General features: G+C 44.1%; 1 protein-coding gene across 1 annotated transcript in view; it reads right to left on the minus strand.

The window, feature by feature from the left end:
* The window catches only part of LRFN2 (leucine rich repeat and fibronectin type III domain containing 2), a 213,876-nt gene that overhangs the window by 36,988 nt on the left and 153,377 nt on the right, over positions 1-23,511 (minus strand). The window contains exon 2 of the mRNA XM_007071681.3: positions 21,167-22,559. Coding sequence (XP_007071743.3) covers positions 21,167-22,539 — 1,373 coding nt within the window. The 5' untranslated portion in view covers positions 22,540-22,559. The remainder of the gene's footprint in view (positions 1-21,166; positions 22,560-23,511) is intronic.

Below are 23,511 nucleotides of genomic sequence, written 5' to 3' on the forward strand. Positions count from 1 at the left end.
GCGGGCACGGGGTGCAGGGGGTGCGGCAGGGGCTGCCTGCAGGCAGGGCAGGGGGTGGCTGGAGACAGGGGCTGGCTGCGGGCAGGGCAGGGGGTGGCTGGAGACAGGGGCTGGCTGCGGGCAGGGCAGGGGGTGCGGCAGGGGCTGGCTGTGGGCAGAGGGTGCGGGGGTGGCTGGAGGCAGGGCAGGGGGCGTGGCAGGGGCTGGCTGTGGGCAGGGGGTGCGGGGTGGCTGGAGGCAGGGCAGAGGGTGGCTGGAGCCGGGGGCTGGCTGCAGACAGGGGGTGCAGGGGTGGCTGGAGACGGGGACTGGATGCAGGCAGGGGGTGCGGCGGTGGCTGGAGGCAGGGCAGGGGGTGGCTGGAGACGGGGGCTGGCTGCAGGCAGGGGGTGCGGGGCTGGCTGGAGGCAGGGCAGGGGGTGCGGGGGTGGCTGGCGGCAGGCAGGGCAGGGCAGGGGGTGCGGGGGTGCCTGCAGGCAGGGGCTGGCTGCGGGCAGGGGGTGGGTACTCACGGGGAGAGCAGCAGGACACAGCCCAGGCCCAGCAGAGCAGCCGGGGACCCACCAGGCAGCAGCGGGAGCCCCAGGGCCAGGGGAGCAGCAGCAGCAGCGACAGGGCTCATGCCCAGGGCCAGGCGGCAGCCCACATGGCTCCCGCAGTGCAGCGCCCCCAGCGACCGGAGGAGGAATTACATCCCTTCCCGGCCGGAGCCCATCAAAGCCTCAGTGGCCCCTGCAGGGAAGCGGGTTAACAACCAGTTCTAAAACTGCTTCAAAATTTAACAACCGGTTCGTGCGAACCAGCTCCAGCTCACCACTGGCCATATCAATTTTTACAAAAGGTGTAACAGTTTCTTTTGTGCTCACACAGTTTCCATGAACCTTTACCAAAGTGACAGTCTGATTACTCAGAGCCACCTTAAGGCTCAGTGTTTCTAATATTGCTTCCTTTTTTTTTGTGCACCTCACCCCTGGTGTTGCTCCAGAGGGGCACTGTCTTTTTTTCTTTTTTTTTTTTTAACTTCTTGTACTACAGCTCTTATCTGCTATTTTGTTACCAAAAAAAAAAGGATCCAGAATTTCTCCCCATTCTCCTGGGTTTGACTGCCCTGTTGCAGCCAGGACTTTGGTCTTTTAAAAAAAAAATATTGAACTGTATAAAGCATTGAGGTACCTTAAGGGTTAAATGCTAAATACCAAAGCCAAACACCACTAGTCACCTTTGTCTGGCAAAAAAAAGTGTTTCTCAGTTTTGCAACTTTGAATGAAAGATTCAGATGGCTTTTTAGTGGTGTTATTTAAAACCAAACGAAACCAAAAAACAATTTATCTTAAACCCACAAAACAGAGTTTCACAAGCCAGGCCTTGGTCCCAAACATTCCACACACTTACACAGTATATCTATACACACACACACACAGATATACCCACAAGCATACTCTTCTCCTTCACATCCCTTACACTGCTTTAATTTTTACACAGCTGTACATAGATTACATCGGTATATATTTGGGGTCAGGTAAGTTCCCATAGAAACCCCTTATGTTCTTTTGGTAAATTTGACTAATTGTTCAGTCAAATGATTCAAAGCAGACTGTCTTTTTGCCGGGCTTATTTACAAACATTCCTTTGGAAAAGGGCCCGTTTTGCCTTCAGAATACCTGCAAAGAAACCAAGAATCTTTTTCTATAACACTTTTTCTGTTAACATTTGTACAAGGTTCAACTGCTTAATTCCCTCAAGCCTCTGCAGAGTTAATTTTTCACTGTCTTTATCTGTTGCCTGCCTGCTTGTCTGGGCCTGATCCTGCTTTCCTCCCTGAACCGCCCCTTCCCATGGGCACAGGCTTTGTCCCACTAAGAATTTAGCAAGGAGGGTGGGTTCTTCAACTAGCCCCCACCCCTCCTTGTCCCTTTTCTTTGTTCCCTGTCTCTCTTGTTGCTCTGGGGTGGTCATTCTGCCAGATAGTTAGTGACCCTTTCTGACAGAAGGCACAGGTACTTTGCTGTTGTTTACTGTGTTAGACTCTATCAGTTCAGTCCAGAAGCCCTTAGGCTGCCTGCAGTGTCTCCACTGAATTCGTTACCAGCACAAAATTCTATGTTACTCACACATTCAAGGGCACCCACTTTTTCCCCAGTTCCTAGGGCTCCAGGCAAAAAGCACCTAACTTTACCCCTCCATGGGCTCTGGGCTCTACTCTTCCATGGGCTCCGGGCAAGTACCCATTCCCTGTGGACTCAGAGCAAACTCCCTTTCCCTGTGGACTCAGGGCTTAATCTTTTGTGGGTTTATGGGGTCTTTTACCAGTGAAAGAGCCTTACACAGTAATATACTACATAACCTCTATTTCTTAACAATCATCAAAACAGAATGCACACACATACAGTGCTCACCACGCCCAATAAGACAGATGGACTTTTCCTGATGGCCAGTCAGAATCAGGTCCACCTGGGGGACTCCAGTTTCTGCACGGTGTCATTGGCAGAGTATTAAGGTCTGGTAGCTCTGATTTTTGGGGCTGTGTCCTGGAGTTGGTTCCCTGTTTCTGGACATCATTTCTCCACTTGAGCAGGCAATCAGCCTGAGTTCTGAGTCCCAGTAACGGAATGTATCCGTAAATTAACTCGCGAACTGCGACACAGGAACTTGTAGGGAACGACCCCACCCCGCCGTCTTTTACCTCCTATTGCAATGGACAAACTACAAACTGTTTGTACCATCTGTCTCCTTCCTCTCTACCAATCCTCGCTTGGGGCCTCCAAATTCTGTTACCCGGGGTTCTTTCAACCCAAAGCTCTTGGTAACTTTTCCTCTATGCAAGGTGGTGTGAGGAAATACATCAGGGGAGACACGGCCGTCCAGCCGATAGATGGCTGGCACAAACAGGAAAACACAAGAGTGCTTTCACTTAAAGCTAAACTTTATTTAGTCTCAAGCACTTATACACATGTCTGCAACTGGTTAGTAAAACATCCCCAACCCTTGATAATTACCAAAACTGAGTGTGGCTCTCGAGTGGCATGGCGGCAGCCCATCTGCTAGTGGGGAACACAAGATGCATCCAGAGGGAGAGTCCAGTCCTGAAGAGTCTCCCTACCTCAAACTTTTTCCCCTTATTTACACATTAGTAATAGAATGACATGTCCCTTAAAGCAAACTTGTTAAGTAAGCAGTTTCAATGGTCAAGCGAGAGGTTCCTTCTGATTATCGATTAACCAGGTGTGGGTTTTTCCAGTGTTTGCAGCCTTGAGGCCCCAGTAGACATTCCTGGGGCACATCCTGTTCTTCTAAGACGCATGTATCAGCAACTTCAACACAATTCTTATCAGGAAGGATGGGGGTCAAGCTGCCCTTTCTGTGGCACCCAAAATCCCTCCCTCCCCTCCTGCCTTGGTTAAGCTAAGCCTGCTGACTTGGCTGCTTTTAGCAATAAGCCATAGTGGTTTCAGGCACTTTACTGGTTTGCCAAAGTCTCCCCATACAAGCTGTATAGTTAGGTATGAACTTGGTGTAATTCAGCATGCCTACTTGCCTTTTCATTGCCGTTTTATGTTCAATATTGTCTGAATCTTTGATTCATTGGGCAAGATTCCCTTTAAGGTTAGTCTCTTTCCTAAGTATGTTATTTCTGTTGTTTGAAATTGACATTTGGCCTTCTTCAGTTTAAGGTTATTAGCTCATACAAATTTCCAGTACTCTATTTATTGTTCCTGATGTTCAGTGACAGTGCTTCCCCAAATTATTATATCATCAGTGAACACTTTCATGCCTGCTAGACCCTTTAGCATCTGGTGAAATACTTCTAAAACTGAACATATTTCAAAAAAGCAATCTTAGGAAGCAGGATCTGCCAAATGGTGTGTTGAATTGCAGATCTTGGCGCTCTCATTGTCCAAGGGGAATCTGCCAAAATCCTGCTGATGCATCTAATATGTTGAAGAATTTGGCTCCTGCCATCTCAGACAATAGTTCACTGCTTATGGGCAAGTGGAACTGTTCCTTTTTATGTTGTTATTCAGCTGCTTAGCATCCATACACAACCGTAAGTCCTCTCCTTTTTCTCTGTGATTACTCAGGCATGAACCTAATCCACTGGTTCCTCTATTCTCCAGATGATACCATTTGCTGTCATGTTTTCCAGCTCCTCTGCTAGCCTTTTTCCTAAGGCTTGGGGAACCTTACGTGCAGTATGCACCACAGGCTCTTCATCTTCTCCTAACCACTAGTATGTTACTGGGAGGCACCCATTTCCTATGTTTACATCTTCATATGACACTATTCATATCTGGCTCTGTGTCGTCTTTCTGTCTCTCTATGGCATACATCCTCTTAACAAGACCAAGCACCTCATGTGTGTAGGCCTAAGACTGCTTGCTTGCCTCTGGGTACCACCACAAATTATTGGTTTATCATTTTCTCTTTGTATTTAAGTAACCACGTGCACTCTCCTAATGCTGAATTGTTCCTCCATTATAGTCCTTCACACACTCTTTTGAGTCTTCCACTTTTATGTGTTCCTTACATCTCTCTATTTCAGTTTCTATTATAGCATTTACGTGTGCCCCAGTGTCTATCTTGTATGTCACCTAAGTCCCATTTGTGCACATTTTATAATTTCCAGTTTTTGAGTTTTCAGTCCCCTCCATTATTGTACTTAAGAACAGCTCTTCCTCCTCACCTGAAGAATCCATTTTTGCACTTCATACATACACTTTACTGCTTTCTCTGCACATTTTAGTATAATGGCTGGGCTTATTACAGCTTCTACATATTTGCCTGAATGCTGAGAATTTCCTATATTCATTCAGGTGGCCACATCACTGGCATTATTTCCTGCTTTCTGTTTTTGTGTCACTAGCCAATTTCCTTTCTGTGAACTTTTCCCATGCTGGTTTAATTATGGTCCTCACGCTCATATGCTCTGTGCCTTTTTCTAGGTTTTTTATTTGTGTTTCTGTTCTGCATATGCATCTTGCCCTTTCTAGCGTCACATCCATCTTTCTTAGTAACCACTCACAGACTCTTTTTTTATTGTTACACCTCAAGGACAATCTCGTTTTTAATGAGAGTCTTTTAATATACCGTATTCACAGGACTGACTTTTTAGTTTTAAGTCTATGACAACCTCCTCTATACTCTGCCCTTCATTCTGATCCTGAACATCTCTCTCTCATAAGTAACACTTTTTCTCTGTTTCTATTTTTTCTGGGAGGGGTGGTTTCTTTATTTTTTTGCACTGATCCACAAACATTTTCATTATTCCTTCAAAACCTTCCTCTGTCTCCCCACCACCCTCACTATGGAACACATAGTAGACACCTAGGGCTTCTGTGCCTATCACTGTTAAGAGCAGTGCAGTCTTTTGCTCATCCTCAGTTTATTTGCCCCAGTGAGTTTCACACATTGCTCAAATCGCTGTCTGAACCATTTCCAGGCACATTCAACATTTCCAGGGAGTCTCAGGTCTGGTGGGGGAGTTGCTTGCAATTGCATGGGCTCTACAATAGCCATTGCAATGTTATCTTTCACGGATCTACGCTGTGTTTTCCACTCCTGGAACCACGTAGTATCTTACTGACGAGTGAACCAGTGTCAAGATAAACCCTTCATTAGGAATGGAAACCATGTGCAGAATAAGGTAATAAAACTCCCTACTGTTCTGTGTAGCTGTAGACTGGGACTGCCCCATCTGGAGCTTCTTTGTTTCTGCACCAGCAGCAAGCATGTGACAGGAAACCAAGGACTGCATGAAGAGCGTACAAGAAACGTGACATCTCTAGATGTTCTGGAGGACTTTTCAAGAGCACAGGCTCCTTCCCACTTGTGGAGCTCAGTGAATGATGCCACACAGACCCCTCTTCTTTACTTGGGTTAAAACATAGTATACTTTCCCCTATGGATGCTGTGTACATTCTGCAAAGCACTTGTCCTAGCCAATGAAACTCCTTCCATTTTCATTTTTAGTCACTCTCACTTTCTGAGGCTTTTACCCTAGCAGAGTGCTACGGGGCCAAATCCATCCCTGCTGTAACTCTGCCATCAATGCAGCCATTATACCAGGGCTGAATTTGAGCCGTTGTATTTGGATTTCCAAATATGCCAGAGAACGTTTAATTCCCTTCCCCCACACTTGCATAAAAATGGTTTAATTTTATTGTAGATATGAAAACATTTCTATAATATTATTGTTATTCATTATTTGGATGACAGTAGCACCTAAACGACTCCAAATCAGGAACTGGGGTCCCTTTGGGCAAGGTGGTTCCACGCTTACTATGTTATTAATAGATTGTTAGATGAGAGAAAACAGGTGAATACAACTACATGAGAACAGGAATCATCTGTATCAAGCTTTAGAACCCTCCAGCACCCCTCCCCTATTTTTTTCTTCACCGTCTAAACTCTGGACCACTTTTTGACTTTAGCACAACATAGAACAAATGGCTTCTTTGTCATAAAACCATTCACTGGACATTGCAGCAGGCCCCCTGTAATAGTATGTTGAGCATGAATCTTTACTGCTTCAAGATTTAAGCTCCACATATTGGGTGAAATTCTCCCCTGTGCAGAGGGTTAACACAAACCTATGCACTCATAAAATCTCAGTTACACCCTCAAAACAGGGCTTAAGGCATATGTGGAGCACAGGCCTTGTACTGGCCCCTCAGTAGAGAGTTAATTTTCACCCACTCTGAGCAAGCACACTTTGCCCTTGAACTCTGTATTCCCCATCTCAGCTTGACTTTTTTTCTAGGGCTTTGTCCAGTCTAATTTTAAACCTTTCAAGTGACTGGGTTTCAACCATTTCACTTGGGAAATGAATTGCACTGTTGCTATTATTTGTTAAGCTCCGGCAATGTGCTCAAGGCACAAAATAAAAACAGGTTCTGTCTCCAAGAACTTATAAGCTATAAGTCTGACACACAGGATACACCAGGGAAGCCAGAATGGGGAGTTAAAGGCTGTGTATTCTAGTGGATGAGGCACTGGACTCAGAGTTAAGGTCTGGGTTCCGCTCCGAACTCTGCCACTCATCTGCTGTGTGACCTCTGGCTAATCACTTCCCCTCTGTTTCCCCGACTACCCTTTATCTGTTTTGTCTATTTAGATTGTAAGCGCTTTGGGGAAGGGTCTGCCTCTTAACATATAATTGTTCAATGCCCAGTGCCACATAGCCCTGATAATGGTAGGGGCCTGTAAGCATTACCATAGTACAAATGATTAATAATAACTTGGAGCCACTAATGCAGTATAACTACAAGGCAACCTGTCTGCATTTTGTGTTTTGTTTCAGAAGCAGAATGTTAGAGCTATTTGCTGTGCTCTCTCTCGTGTTTGCTTTTACATGGAGACTTTATATTTATTCTTTCCTTGTTTTCCTTCATCTGAAATAAAAGACGTCTAGATTGAAAATGGTATTTTCTATTAATTATCCTATTCTTTTAAACATCCTATTTGTATCTCAAATATCAAGATATTTTTCTACATATGCAGACTAAATTTCCATTTCCCCCCTATTTTAGACATAGGTTGCACCTCAACATAAATTGAAAGAAACGTCTCTTTCCTTTACTTTGGAAACCTTTATCCCACTGTGGCTCAAGATTCTTCTCCTCAGGACATGGCATCCCAAGATAAGGAATCCTCAGCTTTGCATGATCGCAGCTAATTCTTATTTATTCTTGGGGCGGGGGGAGGAACACATTTGTCATAATTCTGTCTCTTGGAGTCTGTTCTGATAAATGTTTGGTCACAGGTGTTCGACAAGTCTCTTAGAGACAAGTGTTTCTGATTATCACTCAAAATTATAATAAGAACATTTGGGCTACTTGACTTTCTCGCTGTTCCAGTGGCAGTGAAGAAGTTTCTGATCCCATTTGTTTTTACTCTCTCATTTGTCTCCTGCCCTTTTGTCATTCCTCCCCCTTTCAGGCAGACTGATATGACACTAGGCACCCTGTATGCACACCCTACACACTACTGTGGTAAATACTTGTGCACAATCTGCCTTGTGAGGTCTCAGATGAAAACTATCAACACACTGTTTATTAATATCATTGTAAAATGCATATGTTAATGTTATATTTGAAGTTATGAATTCCCTCTGTTTGATGTTTCTAGAACATGTTTAAAACAAGACAGCCTAGCCTAGTTAAAGGCAAAAACAGGTCTGTCTTCAGCAAAAGACTGTGGGTTTACCTCAATTTACATATTAGCTAAAAACAAAGCTATCAAGCTAAACCAACAGGTGTTAGCCTGATCCTGAATTCAAGAGACAGACAATTAACATGCTTCTGTACCCCAGAGGGACACAGGAGGCCTTCCTGACTTGAAAAACAAAAACAATGCCTTTGGGGATATAAGGAACAGAGAGAGACTCCATCTTTACCCTTCACCTTAGGAGACAAACAAACCAAGTGGTTTGACCTCTATGATGGGTCCAGGCCAGGCTAGCCAGTAAAAAGCTGGAAGGGAGACTGCGGGTGAGAGAAACCATCTGGAACAAAGACTGCAACTTGCTAGATTAAGTTTTAGACTTTTAGATGTGTGTTTTCACTTTTACTTGCTTGTAACCATTGCTGCCTTTCTCTCTTATTTGGTATCACTTAATCCATGCTATTTTGTTAATAAATTTGCTTTAGTTTTTCTATAAACGAATTCAATGCTGTATTTGAAGGGAAGGGTGTATTTACCTTAGTTAAATTAATAAACTGTGAGGTACAGGGCAACTTAATAGCTTCAGTGACTGCACAGTGATAGGGGCTGCACATTTCAGAGAAACATCTCCGAGGAGTTTGGGGACTGGAGTTCACGAATTGTTACCTCCTAGGCAAGGTTTGGGTCAGGAGAGCCTTGAGGAGTTTTCTAGTGAGGAAGCAGATTGGTGCGGCAGGGAGCTGACACACAGCCTACTCGCCAGCAAAACTCATTCTTGCAGAGGCAGAGAGGTAACACAGTGGGCTCAAGCTCTGGGTATCCCCAGCAGCATGTGACAATTGACTCTGTGCACGTCAGCCTTTCCCGCAGCAGTGTTATTTTTTAAAATATTCTTGGTGAACCACCTAAAAACCCCATTTGTGATGGGGCTTATTGTTTTGAATTTGCCCGTTGCTTCCCTCAGATGGAAGCTGTGCAGAACATGGGAATTATCTGTATCATTTTTTATAAATGTTATGTAGCTATATATCTCTCTCTGTGGGTTTGGTGGTTAAGGTATTGCTGGTTAAAAGGTAGCTAAACCCTGCAGGAGTCTACAAATAATGACTGTATACAAAATTCAATTTCCTGGCTCTCAAAGGATCAATACTACAAATCCACTGTGTGAAGAGGAGAAACTCTCAGGAGAAACGCATAAACTAGTCTGGTCAGGTTTGGTTGCCCTGCTCAGAATGCCAGGGGATTTTGCGGCATGAACTCTGAACAAAGAGATATTAGAATGGATAAAAAGACTACCTTCAGGTGACTTCAGGGAAGAGAAACACTGGCTGGGGACTGCTGAAACCTGATGCTGCAGTCAAAATGTGAGGTGAACCACCGAGTCTCACTCTGAGAGATGTATTTCAGTGTCATATAGGAGAGTTATAAAAGAATCACCCACTTACTGGGGACTCAGTTTACAGATAACTATAGTTCCACCTCAGTGATGGAATTACAATGATGGATCATTACAGAAGGCAAAACTAATGCTTAGTCAGACATCTAGCAGAGCTCCTTGCATGTTTAAAGGTAACCTATAAATATAAAATGTGAAAATCAAACACCTTGACTTTCATGGTAAGCTCTTTGAGGCAGTAGCCATCTTTCTGTTATGTGTGTGGACACAGCGCTTGGCATGATGGGGCTTCAATCCCTGACTAGGGCTGATAGGTGCTGTCACAATTCAAATATAATAATTGTTTAGCACAGCATGCTGAATTACTAAAAAAAAGTATGAGGAGAAATTGGCACATTTGGAATGCAGTGACAGCTGCACACTGGTACGCCTGGGTTCTCCTCCGAGCTGTGATTCTCTGGGTGCTGTTCCCAGCTTTGTGCCATTGGCTCACTGAGCTATCTTGGGCAAATCACTTAACCACCCTGTGCTTCAGTTTCCCTATCTGTAAAATAAGAATACCCACATCACAAAAGTTTAAGGCTGATTGAAAACCCATTGAAATGAATGGGAGTCCTCCCATTGATTTCAATAGGCTTGGGATCAGGCCATTAGTAAGTAGTTAACGTTTGTAAAGGGTCATATCAGTGCCATGTATTTTTATTTTATATGCATATGAATGATATGAATGGTATAGGAGCTGGTTACCGTTAAAATGTCAGCATTTTGCAATAGTTACCACACAGAGCAGCCTATGAGATGCCATAGCTCTTTCCTATATTTAGAATAGGAAAAACTGTAGTAACTCAGTAGCTGTGGGCTGGCTTATTAATATTCACAAATCCTATGTATATGTAAAAACTTTTCACTTACACATGAAAGTGTTGAATCACCAGAAACTTAATCAAAATGGCTCATTTTAGCATCAAATATGTAAAACACTATGACTATTATAGGTGTGGACAGCTCCCAGCACTTGGGTTCAGAATAGCTAAGAGGGGATATGACAGATGTGGGGAAGAAGATTCTCCTCCTCAATGACCCCCAAGTAAAAATGTTGAGCCTTTGATGAGCTAAATAAATAATTAGCCACAGAGCTAAAACAGGATCACTCAGGCTTATAACAGTCTGGAAACTAATTCTGATTTCACTTCCGTCCATGTAACAACACTGACTTTGGGGGAGTTGCACCTGAGTACCACTGCAGTGACTGAGATCAGAATCAAGCCCTTTGTCTTTTTGTTCAGCTCCCGAGGCAGAGCTCAGAGGGACTGCTGTAATGTACTAATTCTTTATATACATCCCCAAACGTTGTCAGACAATTGTTATACTTTAAAACAAGGGCTAGTACAGGAGGGTTTAAATATTTTGAAAACCGGAGAGAGGTGCTAACAGCCCCGGAGACTGAAGTCTTATCTATCGCCTGCCTCTCTCATACTGGTTCTTAAACTGGTGACCATCACTGCAGTATCAGAGTCTTCTGTCCACAGACAGATGCCATGGGTAGCAGTAAGGCAAGCTTCCCCTACTGTACTCTATGTACCTAGAATTATCTCCTGTGGAGATAAGAGAGGGCTCATTCAGTCTTGGGCCTTGCTGCTGTGACTGTCAAGGGAACTCCCCTAAGGGAGTTGGTTCTTGTAAAGTGGACACTTGTCCATTATGAACTGGACTGAGGTACAATAACTCATTTCACACAAGCCACTGAACAAACACAAGATGGTAACAACTTCTTGTCACTTACAATCTGGGGACTGCTTTGATGACTTTGAGGTTTGGGCTTTCCCTGGATTCATCAACACTTTTATACGTGCTTATTTATTTTCGCAATATCTACCAGTCACCTGTTAAATGCAATGATTCCAGTGCTGACATGATAATGCAGCATTTGCCATCTCTAAAGCATTTCCCTATCTCCTTTTCTCTTCCTCTCAGATTTCTTTTTAGTACTGCAGAACAAGCCAATCTGTGTCCTTTTCCAGGCATGAGACAAAATTTGTGCGGAAAGGGGGAAAAAAACCACCCTAAGATCTAACAGATATGTCACTGTGAAGCACCGTAATGTGGCATTGAATACCCCGGAAGACCTTCAGCAAACCCTCAGCACGCTAAAGCACCACCGGAAATTATCCCAAAACACTTTTTGAGCTACTTTGAAGCAACCTCCAGAGGTCCCTCGTGGGCTTCCTCTTGTCCTGATTTATGGGGATCTCACTTCACCCCAAGGATGAGATTCCAGGAGACACATATTATTATTTTTATAAACTTACTGCCTCTGCCTGTCAAGGTGAAATGATGAATACTGTGTCTTCATCTGGTTGGCTCTAGCTTTTTAGACTATTCGTCCCTCACCGACGACTTTTGCCAGCAGTTCCTTTGTCTGATGCTTAGACGCTGGAAGTTGAATGGTTAAGGGGCAGAATCCTCTGGTGCAAGTAAGGGCTATGCAGTCCAATGGAGGTTGATGCTCATCAACTCTGCATGGAGGGGAAAAGTGAAAAGGTCCCTCTAGGCTAGCTATGGCTGCTAGAGGATAGCTTGGTGGCTAGGCACCATGGCACGTCCTGGGGAACATGGGGACACTCAGGTGGGCTAGAAAAGGGAAGAGGTGCAGCCAATCGGTCCACAACTATACAGAGCCACTGTCCATATCCACCATGTATAGGGTGGTCTGGCCTCAAAGAAGGATTCCATCCCTCTATCACCTGTGGAACTCCTCTGTGCAAACTTGCTCATGATTTGCTTAGAAGAGAAAATAACATACCTTGACTAACTATAGCGAGTGCACCTCAGCCTGTGATCTTAGGTAAACAGAGTCAGGCATGCTCAGGCCTTGGATGAGAGACCTCCATGGAGTAAGCATGTGTCACACAAAATGGTGTTAGTAATTTGGGTGCTGGCAGTCTTTTCTGGGGCTTTGCCACACCCTGGTCTTGGGGGTCCTATGCTGTTGCATGGTTGAAATGCAACATCATGTTCCTACATATTTTCAGTATTCTAAAGCACCTATCATCATAGTCTCTAAGTGCTTGTTATTAACAGTCCATCAAATGCAAGAGTAGATGTATTAGTCCCATTGTGCTGTGGAAATTCTAACTCAGTTAATTACTTCCTGCCTAGCTACAAGTTTCCATAATTGCAATTGCTGAGGTTATTCTTTGCTTTTGAATTTTAAAACATTGGTGCATTGGCTTTCTGGTGCAGAGTTGCTGCTATGACCTAACAGAGATGTGGCTGGGTGTCAGTGATTGGTTTAGTGAGCTCTCTTCACCTAGACTGTAAAATGTTTGCAATGAAAGGAGCTGTGTAAATGTAAAGCATTACCACATTGTTAAAAGAAAAGGAGTACTTGTGGCACCTTAGAGACTAACCAATTTATCTGAGCATAAGCTTTCGTGAGCTACAGCTCACTTCATCGGATGCATCCGATGAAGTGAGCTGTAGCTCACAAAAGCTTATGCTCAGATAAATTGGCTAGTCTCTAAGGTGCCACAAGTACTCCTTTTCTTTTTGCGAATACAGACTAACACGGCTGTTACTCTGAAACCTGTCACATTGTTAAAGTAATCCAATCCACTCCACTATTGTTAAACAGAGGAGAGAGCTGTGGAGCCATTTATTCATATTTTAGAGCTTAAACTGCCTGCTACATAACATAGATAGATAGATAGAAAGAAATAAAAACTGTTCAGGACTATATACAATACATTTTTCAGTGCTGAATTTATAAGTTAGAGTGCAATGCTACAGAAATCCATAATTTGTACGGTTGTTTATATCACCCTTCATATTAAATACTGCAAAGTAAAACAGGCCCAAATCTATCATAAATGTAATGATTCCGGAGTGTTTTTAAAATGCATGTATTTTAAGCAGGTGTCCACCACAGTCACCCACTATAACTTTAGGCTTCCAGCTCCCAGTCATCGCCTCTCTTAGGTAGAGACCTGCATCTCTCTTCCTCCTGGCTTGGGTTTTTCCAGGCTGTACTACACTGACTACATTGTGATATTCCCAGCAAGCCAGACTGCCTAAACAGACCAGCGTCTGTGCTTTGCTTTCTCCCCAGGGGCTAGGAACAGCATAATTGCCCATAATTATAAGTTGCCAAACAGCTCTTTCTAAACACATTTATTCTTAAGGTGAAAGCATTACAGAGAAAACAAATTAAAACAACAAATGTTCCTAAACCCATGCTAACATATTACCAGAGATCACCCATCAGTCTTATGGGGCCCTAGTAGGTTCATCTAACCCTTCCGCAAGGGTTCCCCTCCCCTCCCCTCCCCACCTCACCTCACCCACTTGGACAGAAGGTCCTGTCTGTTTGCCGGATCAGAAGGAAGGCCCTGAGTCAGTTTAAACTGAGACTATTTATCCAGAAGTCCTTTCTTTGTCTGTTGGTCTCTGGAGAATTTAGTCTGAACTAGCATATGCAAGCCTCCCCAAGCAGTGATACCTCTCTGGGGGTGGGGTTACAACCTGACTGATTTGCCTTAATACCCACCCACTGCTTTTGGTTCCTGGAGGAGCAGGCAGCCTTCCCCCATGGAGTGGAACACAATCATACGTAAACCATGAAACAGTGGACCACGAAGATACTGCAGGAAGATGCAATATCTGTCACCTCTCCCCGCTACAGAGGTTACATTACAATCCCAGCCCAGAGTAATATGTAACTTAGTACAGTAAGGGCTTTCAAGGATATTGCAGGAAGTTGCCATATCTATCATATCATCATTGCTTTAATCGAAAATACAACCAGCAAGCTAAATGTGGCCTGAGAAGTTCTACAGCAATGCGTGCAAATATTCTGATCTTTTGTAGTAGTAGTAATAGTTAATATTACATTACCATAGTGCCCAAAGTCTCAAATCAGAATTGTGGTCCCCATTGTGCAGGGTGCTGCACTAACATAGAAAAGAACCCAGGTCTCCTAAGGTCTAGGCTAGTGCTTTAACTGCTGTATCTGGGTAGGCCACTACTCTGGAAACCTGGGTTCTAGTTCCAGCTGTGTCACTGCCCTGGGTAAATTGTTTCCCTCTCTGTACTTTTATTTGCCTTCGCTCCCTTTGTTTGCTGATTGTAAGGTCTTCAGGACAAGGCCTTGTGCAATGGGTCCCTGATCTCGGCTGAGTGCACTAGATTCTACTGTAATACAAAACCACATAATGGTTCCTCCGATCTAAGTTTGCTTTAGCAATGGAGCACATTTAAACGTGCTTTATGTTGTGTGCATGCGTGTGGGAAAGGATCAGACTGCTGAACACAGATTCACATACGTTTCAAAACGTCCCCCCATTCACCTGGCTCCTGCCCTCATAATTCCCACTGGCTTTCTCTCATACGATAATTATGAAAATTCCTGCTCACTTTTCAAATAATTAGCTGTCACAATGGAAGCAAGCAGCAGCACAAGCTGCTACTACCTTAGTTCACCCCTGGCTTCTGCATGGAACACTGTCACACGTCCCCGTCGGGGGTACTGAAGCCCCAAAGCAACGATTATTTCCATTCCACTTCCAGCCAGCAGGTGCTGTTCTTCTTGTTTACGGGGATATAGAGGATTTCCAGCAGAAGGTGATGCCAGTTTCACAGGAGGGAAGGAAGGAGGGGAAATGTAGAAAGCAAAGGGAACCAGAGCTATAATTATTCTTACAGTTAAAAACATTAATTTGGTAGGAATCGAAAAAGGAATTGTGAGCAACCCATGTGACTCTCCTAATCTATACAGCCTGTGTTCTTGGATGCTGTGTGTGTCAAAGGGGGTCTTTCCTAGTTTACATGCTATTGGGATACTTAGCTAGCAGAGCTTCTCATGGCATTCCCTACTTTACTATTCTTATGTATATAATGCAATAGGTGAGTGTTGCACTTTGTGGACCTCAAGAAGAGCTCTGTATAAGCACAAAAGCTTCTCTCTCTCTCACCAGTAGAAGCTGGCCCAATAAAAGATATTATCTCACCCACCTTGTCTCTCTAACATCGTGGGACTGACACGGCTGCAGTGACACTGCATACAACACTTGCAGATGTGAAACAAGGGGCCAGATCCTCAGCTGGCATAAATCAGTGCAGCTCCATTGAGTTGAGTGGAACAACACCGATTTGAGCTGAGGATTGGGCCCAAAGTCTCTGCCCTGGTAAAGTGTTGAGCAGCTTTAGAGGTGGGGGACAGAGGAAAGAAAAAAAATATAGAAAAGATGTGTCTAGTGATCATTTTATTTAGTTTCTTTGGCATCCTATATTTCTCTCCTCATTTGCTCTGCTTGGTAAAGACATTCAGGTGAAAACTTAGGTCTTTGCTTTCCAAGACTTCTGCCATTCCTGCTGGCATATTCCCCACCTGACATCACAATTCCCCCTTTTGTGCCATTGTCTCAACAGCAGCGAGCTGTGGCCGTAAAAAGGTTGCTACGAATCCAAGGTGGGAGAACTGTGAAGGGCAGGAGACTGGGAGTCCAGATTCCTGTGTTCTGTGACTCTGCACTGCCTGGCTTTGTGACTTGGGTCAAGTCCCTTAAGCGCTCTTGCCTTAGTTTAAATAATTTAAATATGTGTATGACACAAATCACCTCGGGAGGTTGGTTGTAGACTCCCCATCACTGGGGGTGGTGGTTAAGAAAAGGTTAGGAAAACACCCGTCTAGGTATACTTAATATCTGTCTCAGTGCAGGGAGATGACCACCTGAGGTCCCTGTCAGCCTTACATTTCTATTATTTCTGTGATTGACTATAATAAGCAGGTGAAACTGAAGAGCTCCTAAATGTGTACTGGAATCCACAGTAAAACTTGTCTCTAACTAGGCCAGTGCTAGTAACCTCTGCTGGATAGGTGTTTTCTGTCTGTTTTCTATTTCTATCAAACGGTGTAACAGTAGTATGAGGAGTGGAAGTGGAGCAAGAGGATCTGGTTTCCTGAGGAATCTAGTGTGGTATGGCACCCAGGGGCTCGGGAATGCAAGCTGAGTTCAGGCTGCTACTTCTCAAACTCCAGAACCACAGCATGTAACACTGGTCACACGGCATATTTAATAAAGAGCTCTTTCCCACAACTCTGCCTATTTTCTGCATTATTTATTGCGAATGAAACACTACGCAACAGAGATCCTGTGTCCAACTATAAACAAAAAAAACCCTGCACGTAACATAAACGTTAATTATTTAAAAAACATAACAAAAGGGGGAGAGAGAACTTCACAATATTTGCTTCCCCTGTAAGATGATGCACTTCCCTCCCCACTGGTTACTGCTGTAACTTTCCATCTGCCTTTCTCTACCCACTGCCTGTTGCCATAATTCACTTTGGAGAGCAAAGTAATCCAGGAAACATTTAGTACAATGTGTCCCATGCTGAAGGAGTATATCCCAAAGGGGAGGTGCCTGAATAGTCCAGAGGGGAAGAGGGGAACTATGCAATAGCTATGTGGTTACAAATCCACCCCCGCCCTCCCTCCCCTCCGCAAACACTCCGCGGCAAATGTGTCCTGGGACAGTACATAACGCAGCAAGTAACTCCTTGAAAGCCCTCATCTTCCCTCCTTGTTTCTGTGCTGCTCCCGACAGTATTTAAGTGTGGAAAAAGCCCAAGGCTACAGGCACAGGCAGCAACCTGCCAGGCCAAGCTTTGTTTCCTTGCTCCTGTGGCACCAGCTGGCCATGACAACCCATGGCAGCCTCATGGCTCCACAAATAAATGGCCCCAAAGCAGCATGTAGCTGAGTGGGGAAATGGAGAGTCGGGAGGAGGGAATGGGGGTGTCTGTAAGAGAAAGGGGACCAAACAAGGGAAAACATTAAATGGAAAAAGAAAGCAGAAACTGAAAGAGGAAAAGAAAACAAAAACCAAGAACAGTGAAGCAGACCCAGAAGAGACCAGGCAAGAGAGACAGAAGGCTTTGTTCTTATCAAAATATATCAGAGTAACTCCACCAATTAACACCAACGGAACTAAGAGCAGTCAAGGTAAAAAGGAAAGACATTGGTCACTGAATCCAGACTTGGAGTAACAAGTTAATGGTGCCTGTCTGCCAATCTAGCAGAAAGCAGGGGCTACAACAAACAACCCGTGTGTCAGGATCTTTTTAAATACTACCACACTTGCAAGGTGGCAGGTAGCTGAGTGCAAAGCCAAAGAGGAGACTTTTTGGTGTCAACAGTTATTTACAAACACCTTTGACACAAAGGAGATTTGGCACAATGATCACAGTGATGCAAAAAGAGTGGCATGTGGTATCTTACATGAGGGAAGGCAGGTCGCTCTTTAAATGCCAGAGGTAATGCCCACGATTATCATTGCAAATTAAGACTGATCAAGTCACCTGTGCCTATATACCCTTACACAGATGCCAGTCCATTCTCTCAACCTTGTCCTTACTACTCCAAGGCAGTAGAACACAGCTAATGTACTGTTGACCTAGATTTAGGTTCACTGCAGCTGTGCATCAGGGGCCTGATCCTGCTTCCACTGAAATCAATAGGATTTTTGCTGTTGATTTCAATGGGAGCAGAATCAGGCCCTGCGCAGAAATTACAGGGGCACGTTCAGATTACTGGGCTGCCACTTCCATTAATCCTAATAATGCCAGCACTAATGAATCTAGAGCGGAGATTCGGATTTTGATAACCTTTTGCTCCATTCAGTCAGAAGAGTTGATGGGAAACATTTCTCATTATTTCCCACGTCTTTTAATTTTCATGAGGTCATTGGAGCCCTGATATTTTCATGAGGTCATTGGAGCCCATTTGCACAGCCTGCAACGTGTGCAGAACAACCCTGAGAAGACAGCGGAGACCTACAGGCCAGATGAAAGGCATATCGTGATCAGTGTTGTATGCAATTGTCATTGAGATCAATCAGTAGTTTTCCCTGACAATAGAAGGGTGCAGTCCCTCACCCTTTCTGTTTGAAAATGAATGTAATGTTCAGGAAAAGGGCTGAGTGAACAACACAGCAAACTTGTCCTCAATGCATATAGCATTCACAGCAGCCGGGCAAGCGTCCTCCTTTCAGAGCCCTGCCAATGTATCTCAACCCTGTCTGTATATCTTAGGTGACTATAAAGTGCCTCTTGCTGTGTTATTTAAACACTGAAATATTGTTTAGCATTTACACAGCACTTTATATCATCCAAGTACTGTACAAAAATTCTGTTTTCTAAGCTCATGACTACGCCCATATGAGTACCCATTAAAGAAGAGCTAACTAACATTAGCAAATTAACTGTGAGAAGCAGAATGGGCCAATGGATAGGTTACTGAACTGAAGCTCAGGACGCCTGCATTTGGTTCCTATCTCTAGCACTGACCTCCTGTATGACCTCAAGCAAGTCACCTCAGCTTGCTATGCCTCAGTTCTCCTATCTCTAAAGAGTGGATAATGACACTTACCTTTCTTTATTAAACACTTAGAAATCTATGGACGAAAAGTGCTAGGTACAATTAATTCGGTCTCACAGTGTTTTTGCCGGACAGAAAGCAAAGATCATTGTCTCCATTTTCCAGATGGGGAAACTGAGGCACAGAACAGCAAAGTGACTTGTCCAAAGCCACTCACCAAGTTGGCAGCAGAGCCATTATTAGAATTCTGGACTCTCTGACTTCTAGGCCTCTGCTCATTCCTTCAGACCATGCTGAAGGGGCCATTGCTGACATCTTCCACTCCTTCTGTTCTTACCACATCACCCAGTCCCCTCCCCTCTAGCCACTAGATGGTATTTCCTGCATCATTTTTATTTTTTCTGGACAGCCTTTTCTTCATAATCATCATCGGACAGTCTACATAGCTAGCTCTTGCATTAAAAGATGATCTTCATGCACAATGCCCACCTGTTTGTACTGTTTTCACAGCTGCTGCCTCAGACCTCCAGGGAGATCAAGATCTTAACCACCACTAGGCCTTACCTCTAGAGTTAGTCCCAATTTTCCCTGAGGACTATTATACGTTGATCTCTTCTCTACCTAATATTCTACCACTAATTAGTTTATTATTCCCCTTTCACTCTACGCAGTTGCACCTGGTGGTGAAACCCAAGGTGAACACGAGTTCTACAGTACATTAGCCAGAACAAAGCAAATAATGTCCATCTAGTACTTCATCTGATTAATTTAACATATTTTTGTTTGGAGAAAATATATGAGCAGATTGTGATTTCCTCAGATTTATTCAGTATTTGAATTTTTTCACATTTTTTACTCTATGGATTTGATTTCCAGTATTCACATTTTGAGCTGTGTCACTCAGTTGTGAGCAGCCAGATACATCACATGGTAATGTTTCTGTTCCTTGATTGGCTGAGCACATAAGAACATCTGGCTCAAGTACTTGCATGGGTTAATTTAAAATTCTATTTCTACAGACATTGGCATTTGCCACTTGAAATCAAAGATGAATGCAAGAGGGATGTGTGCATGAACAGAGTGAAAAGGCCAAGTAGCACTCACCAGATATTATGGTAGCTATCAGCAGGCAGGTAAGGATTCAGCCTAAAAGCAAAGGCCCTTTGCTTCTGGGGAGTGCCTCCTGCGACTTTATGAGTGCCCCAACATAATATTCACAACCCTCACCACAGCCCCTGTGTTTTGATAAGGGTTTCCCATTAGGTACAATTTAGCCCAGTACACCTGCTATTGTGGTCTTTGCAGCCACAAGGCAGAAAGGAGTGCTTTCTAAGGATTATTTGTTTTCATCACTAGCCTAAACACACTACATCAATCTTACACACAATAACACACTACTATTTTCCTATTTTGTTAAGGCATTTCCTACTACTTTTTTAACACCTAAAATTTACAGCATCTTTCCTTTTCATGTGCTTGCTTCCTCCCCGATTTATTCCTGTTTTATACCTATGGAATGCCACTGAAATCAAAACTGGTGTAAAGCTGGAGTAGCACTGTTGGTTTATCAGGCCCTGCATATTTGCAGGTATGGGTCTGGTTCTTCTTTCCATGAACATTGGTGTAAACACAAAAAGCTGCAGTGACATCAGTGACAGGAGTGTAAAATTGGTGTAAGTGAGAGGAGAATAAAGCCCCAATATGGTTTAAAGTGCCAAACTGATATCCCTTGAGGTTTTCTCTTATTCCTTGGAATAGGTAGAACATGGGCCGCAGATAGACAGGACAAGCTTTCATCCACACCGTTTCCCCTCCATACCAGTATGCTTCAACCCTGATCCTGGTTATGGGTGGTGGAGTGGCAGGTGGGCACCTCTCCATGTGGGAAAGGAATTTAATCTCCAAGCAAAGTAATTTTTGCCTTCTTTTCCAAGAGTACCAACAAGGGTGCCAACTGCAATGGTGATTTTTTCCCCCAACATGGATGCCAATTAACTATGAAACGGTCCAGTCAGAGCCTAGATACTATAGTGATCAGTACTGTATACAGGTAGATAGGTTAGACAGACAGACCTATCAAATAGTAAGGAATTTTTGTCACCGCCATCTTGGGTCAGATTCAAATCAGTGACATAACAATGACAGGCTACATCATCCATTATTAACCCAATGCCCTTCCCCCCACATGCCCATCATCTTAATTTTCAAAGGAAAAACTGGCAGTCACATTTACCTGTAAATTAGAACTTCATCATCCGAGCAGTTATATTGCAGCTGATACATTTTAACCCTGGGGGCTGACTTGCTCACCATCCACTTGACCAAAGCTGAGGTAGTTGTCACCTCTGACACCAAGACAGCCCTTTCTGGTGGACCTTTCGTCTCCCCTCGATTGGACTTGCTGGAGCTAGTGATGTCAGAAAGCCTGGATTTGGGTGGGGCAGCTCGGCCTGTACTGTTGCTGAGGTGTGGAAGCTGCACAATTGAGAGCTCAATGGTCGCGGTTGATTCTCCAGCAGCATTGGCTGCGATGCACGTGAAAGTTCCATAATCCTTGGATGTAGTGATAACGATATCTAAAGTACCATTATCGTAGACTGCTGTCCTCGAAGAATTCCCAATGAGTCGGTCATCTGGAGCCACCCAGTGAATGACTGGGGATGGGTCCCCAATGGCTTTACACTTTAATGTGGCAGTTTGCCCTTCTAAAACCAGTAACTTGTGAGTATGCTGGGTAATGAGAGGTGGCTCACAAACAAACTCCTCTTCCCGTACATGCCAAAAGTATCTTCCCTTTAGATTTGGAGGGGAAGCACAAGTTTCCATATCATCATCTCTGTCAAGCCGCCTTAACCACAACAGCTCACAGTTACAATGCAGGGGGTTGCCTCCAAAGCTAAGAGACAGAGGTGGAGAAAATGGAGTTGCTTCTAATGGAGATATTTGGGACCTGGCAAATATGGGATCTGGGGGGAGCTTTTGAAGTCTGTTAGAGGTTAGATCCAATCTGGCCAATTTCTGAAGATCTGCAAACGTCCCCTCTGTAATATAATCTATCAGGTTATGATCTAAGCTAATCTGGTGCAGGTTTACCATCTTCCTTATAGATTCCCAGGGGATACCTTGGAGGTTATTGTAGGAAAGATCCAAATCTTCCAACGTCACCAGAAAATCCTCAAAGGCTTCGTCCGAGATGCTGCTCAGCTGGTTGTTATTTATTATCAAGTGCTGAAGGTTAATTAAGCCTCTCAAAATATCCTCTCCAATGTTGGGCAGCCTATTGCTGTCCAAATGCAAAGACCGAAGGCTTTCTAGATCAGCGAAGGAGTAGGGCTGAATGTAACTGATGGTATTCCTGGACAAAGTGAGGTCAACAAGGCCAGACATGTTGGCAAAGTCCTGTCGGTTGATGTTAACAATGAAGTTACCCCCGAGTCGGAGTTCAACAGTCCTTCGGTCTATGTCTAATGGTACAAAAAGGAGGCCCTTGGAGGGACACAGAGTCCCCAGTGACTCCGACAGGTTCTGACACACACAGTATTTGGGACAAGCATTGACCGCAACTGCCATTCCAAACACCAGGATGCTGCAGAGCAATTTTTCCATGGTAAATCACGCAGCAGTACCTGCAAGAAAGGAAGAATTACAGTTGAGTCAGCAGCTTTTTCACTCATGCTTTTTGGCTAATATCTTCCCCAAAGAATCAGCTCAAGTGCAACTTCTCCCAGTCCTGTGGGAGAAGCTAGGACTGGACAACAGGGGATGGATCACTCGAAACTGCCCTGTTCTGTTCATTGCCTCTTAATCATCTGACAATGTAACTATCAGAAGACAGACTACTGGGCTAGATGGACCATTAATTTGACCCAGTATGGCTATTCCTATCTTTGAGGCATCCACTCTTCCCAACAACAGGTGCTAATTCTGTGGTTAGAGCAGCAATTTCTCCCCCTATAAGACACTTGTTTTTTTTCCAGATTATGATGATGGCATTTTGAATCGGAGTAGAATAGAAGTTATTATCCAAAATGACCATTCATATTTACAGACATAATGGTTTGTCTGCTCATGAGTTTTGATAACTCACTGCTCTTTAGCTATATGGTAACATAACAAGGTTTACAGTTAAATATTAGGTAGCTGGATGAGGACATAGCCTATCGTTGGGCAGTGCTCTTACTTAAAATCAGCGTGACTTCAGTGGGAATTATGCATACTTCTCTGAGGGCAGAAGGTGCCCGTGAGTAATTACACACCCCTGCACAATAATGTGGAGTTAAACTTAGGGTCAAAATTTCCAATTTAGAGGATAAAAATAGCCACATATTTTCCCTTCAGTTACATGATAATTAAAGTGTAATTGTCTAGCCAGTTCATCCCCTCCCATGGCTAAACCCACTGGAGGCAGCTCAGGGAGAGGAAGTCTCCTGGAAAACTCACTGCATGGAAATTCAGTTCAGCTTCACCATGCCATCTCACCAGGAGGTCACCCCCATGGAAAAGGCTGCAGAGCCCAGCGTAGCAGATCCCCAGGCATCTGTAGGACATCTGTGCTGCTCTGGCCCCTGGCAAACTTCC

This window comes from Chelonia mydas, chromosome 3 (genome assembly GCF_015237465.2).
Source record: "Chelonia mydas isolate rCheMyd1 chromosome 3, rCheMyd1.pri.v2, whole genome shotgun sequence".
Taxonomy (NCBI): domain Eukaryota; kingdom Metazoa; phylum Chordata; order Testudines; family Cheloniidae; genus Chelonia; species Chelonia mydas.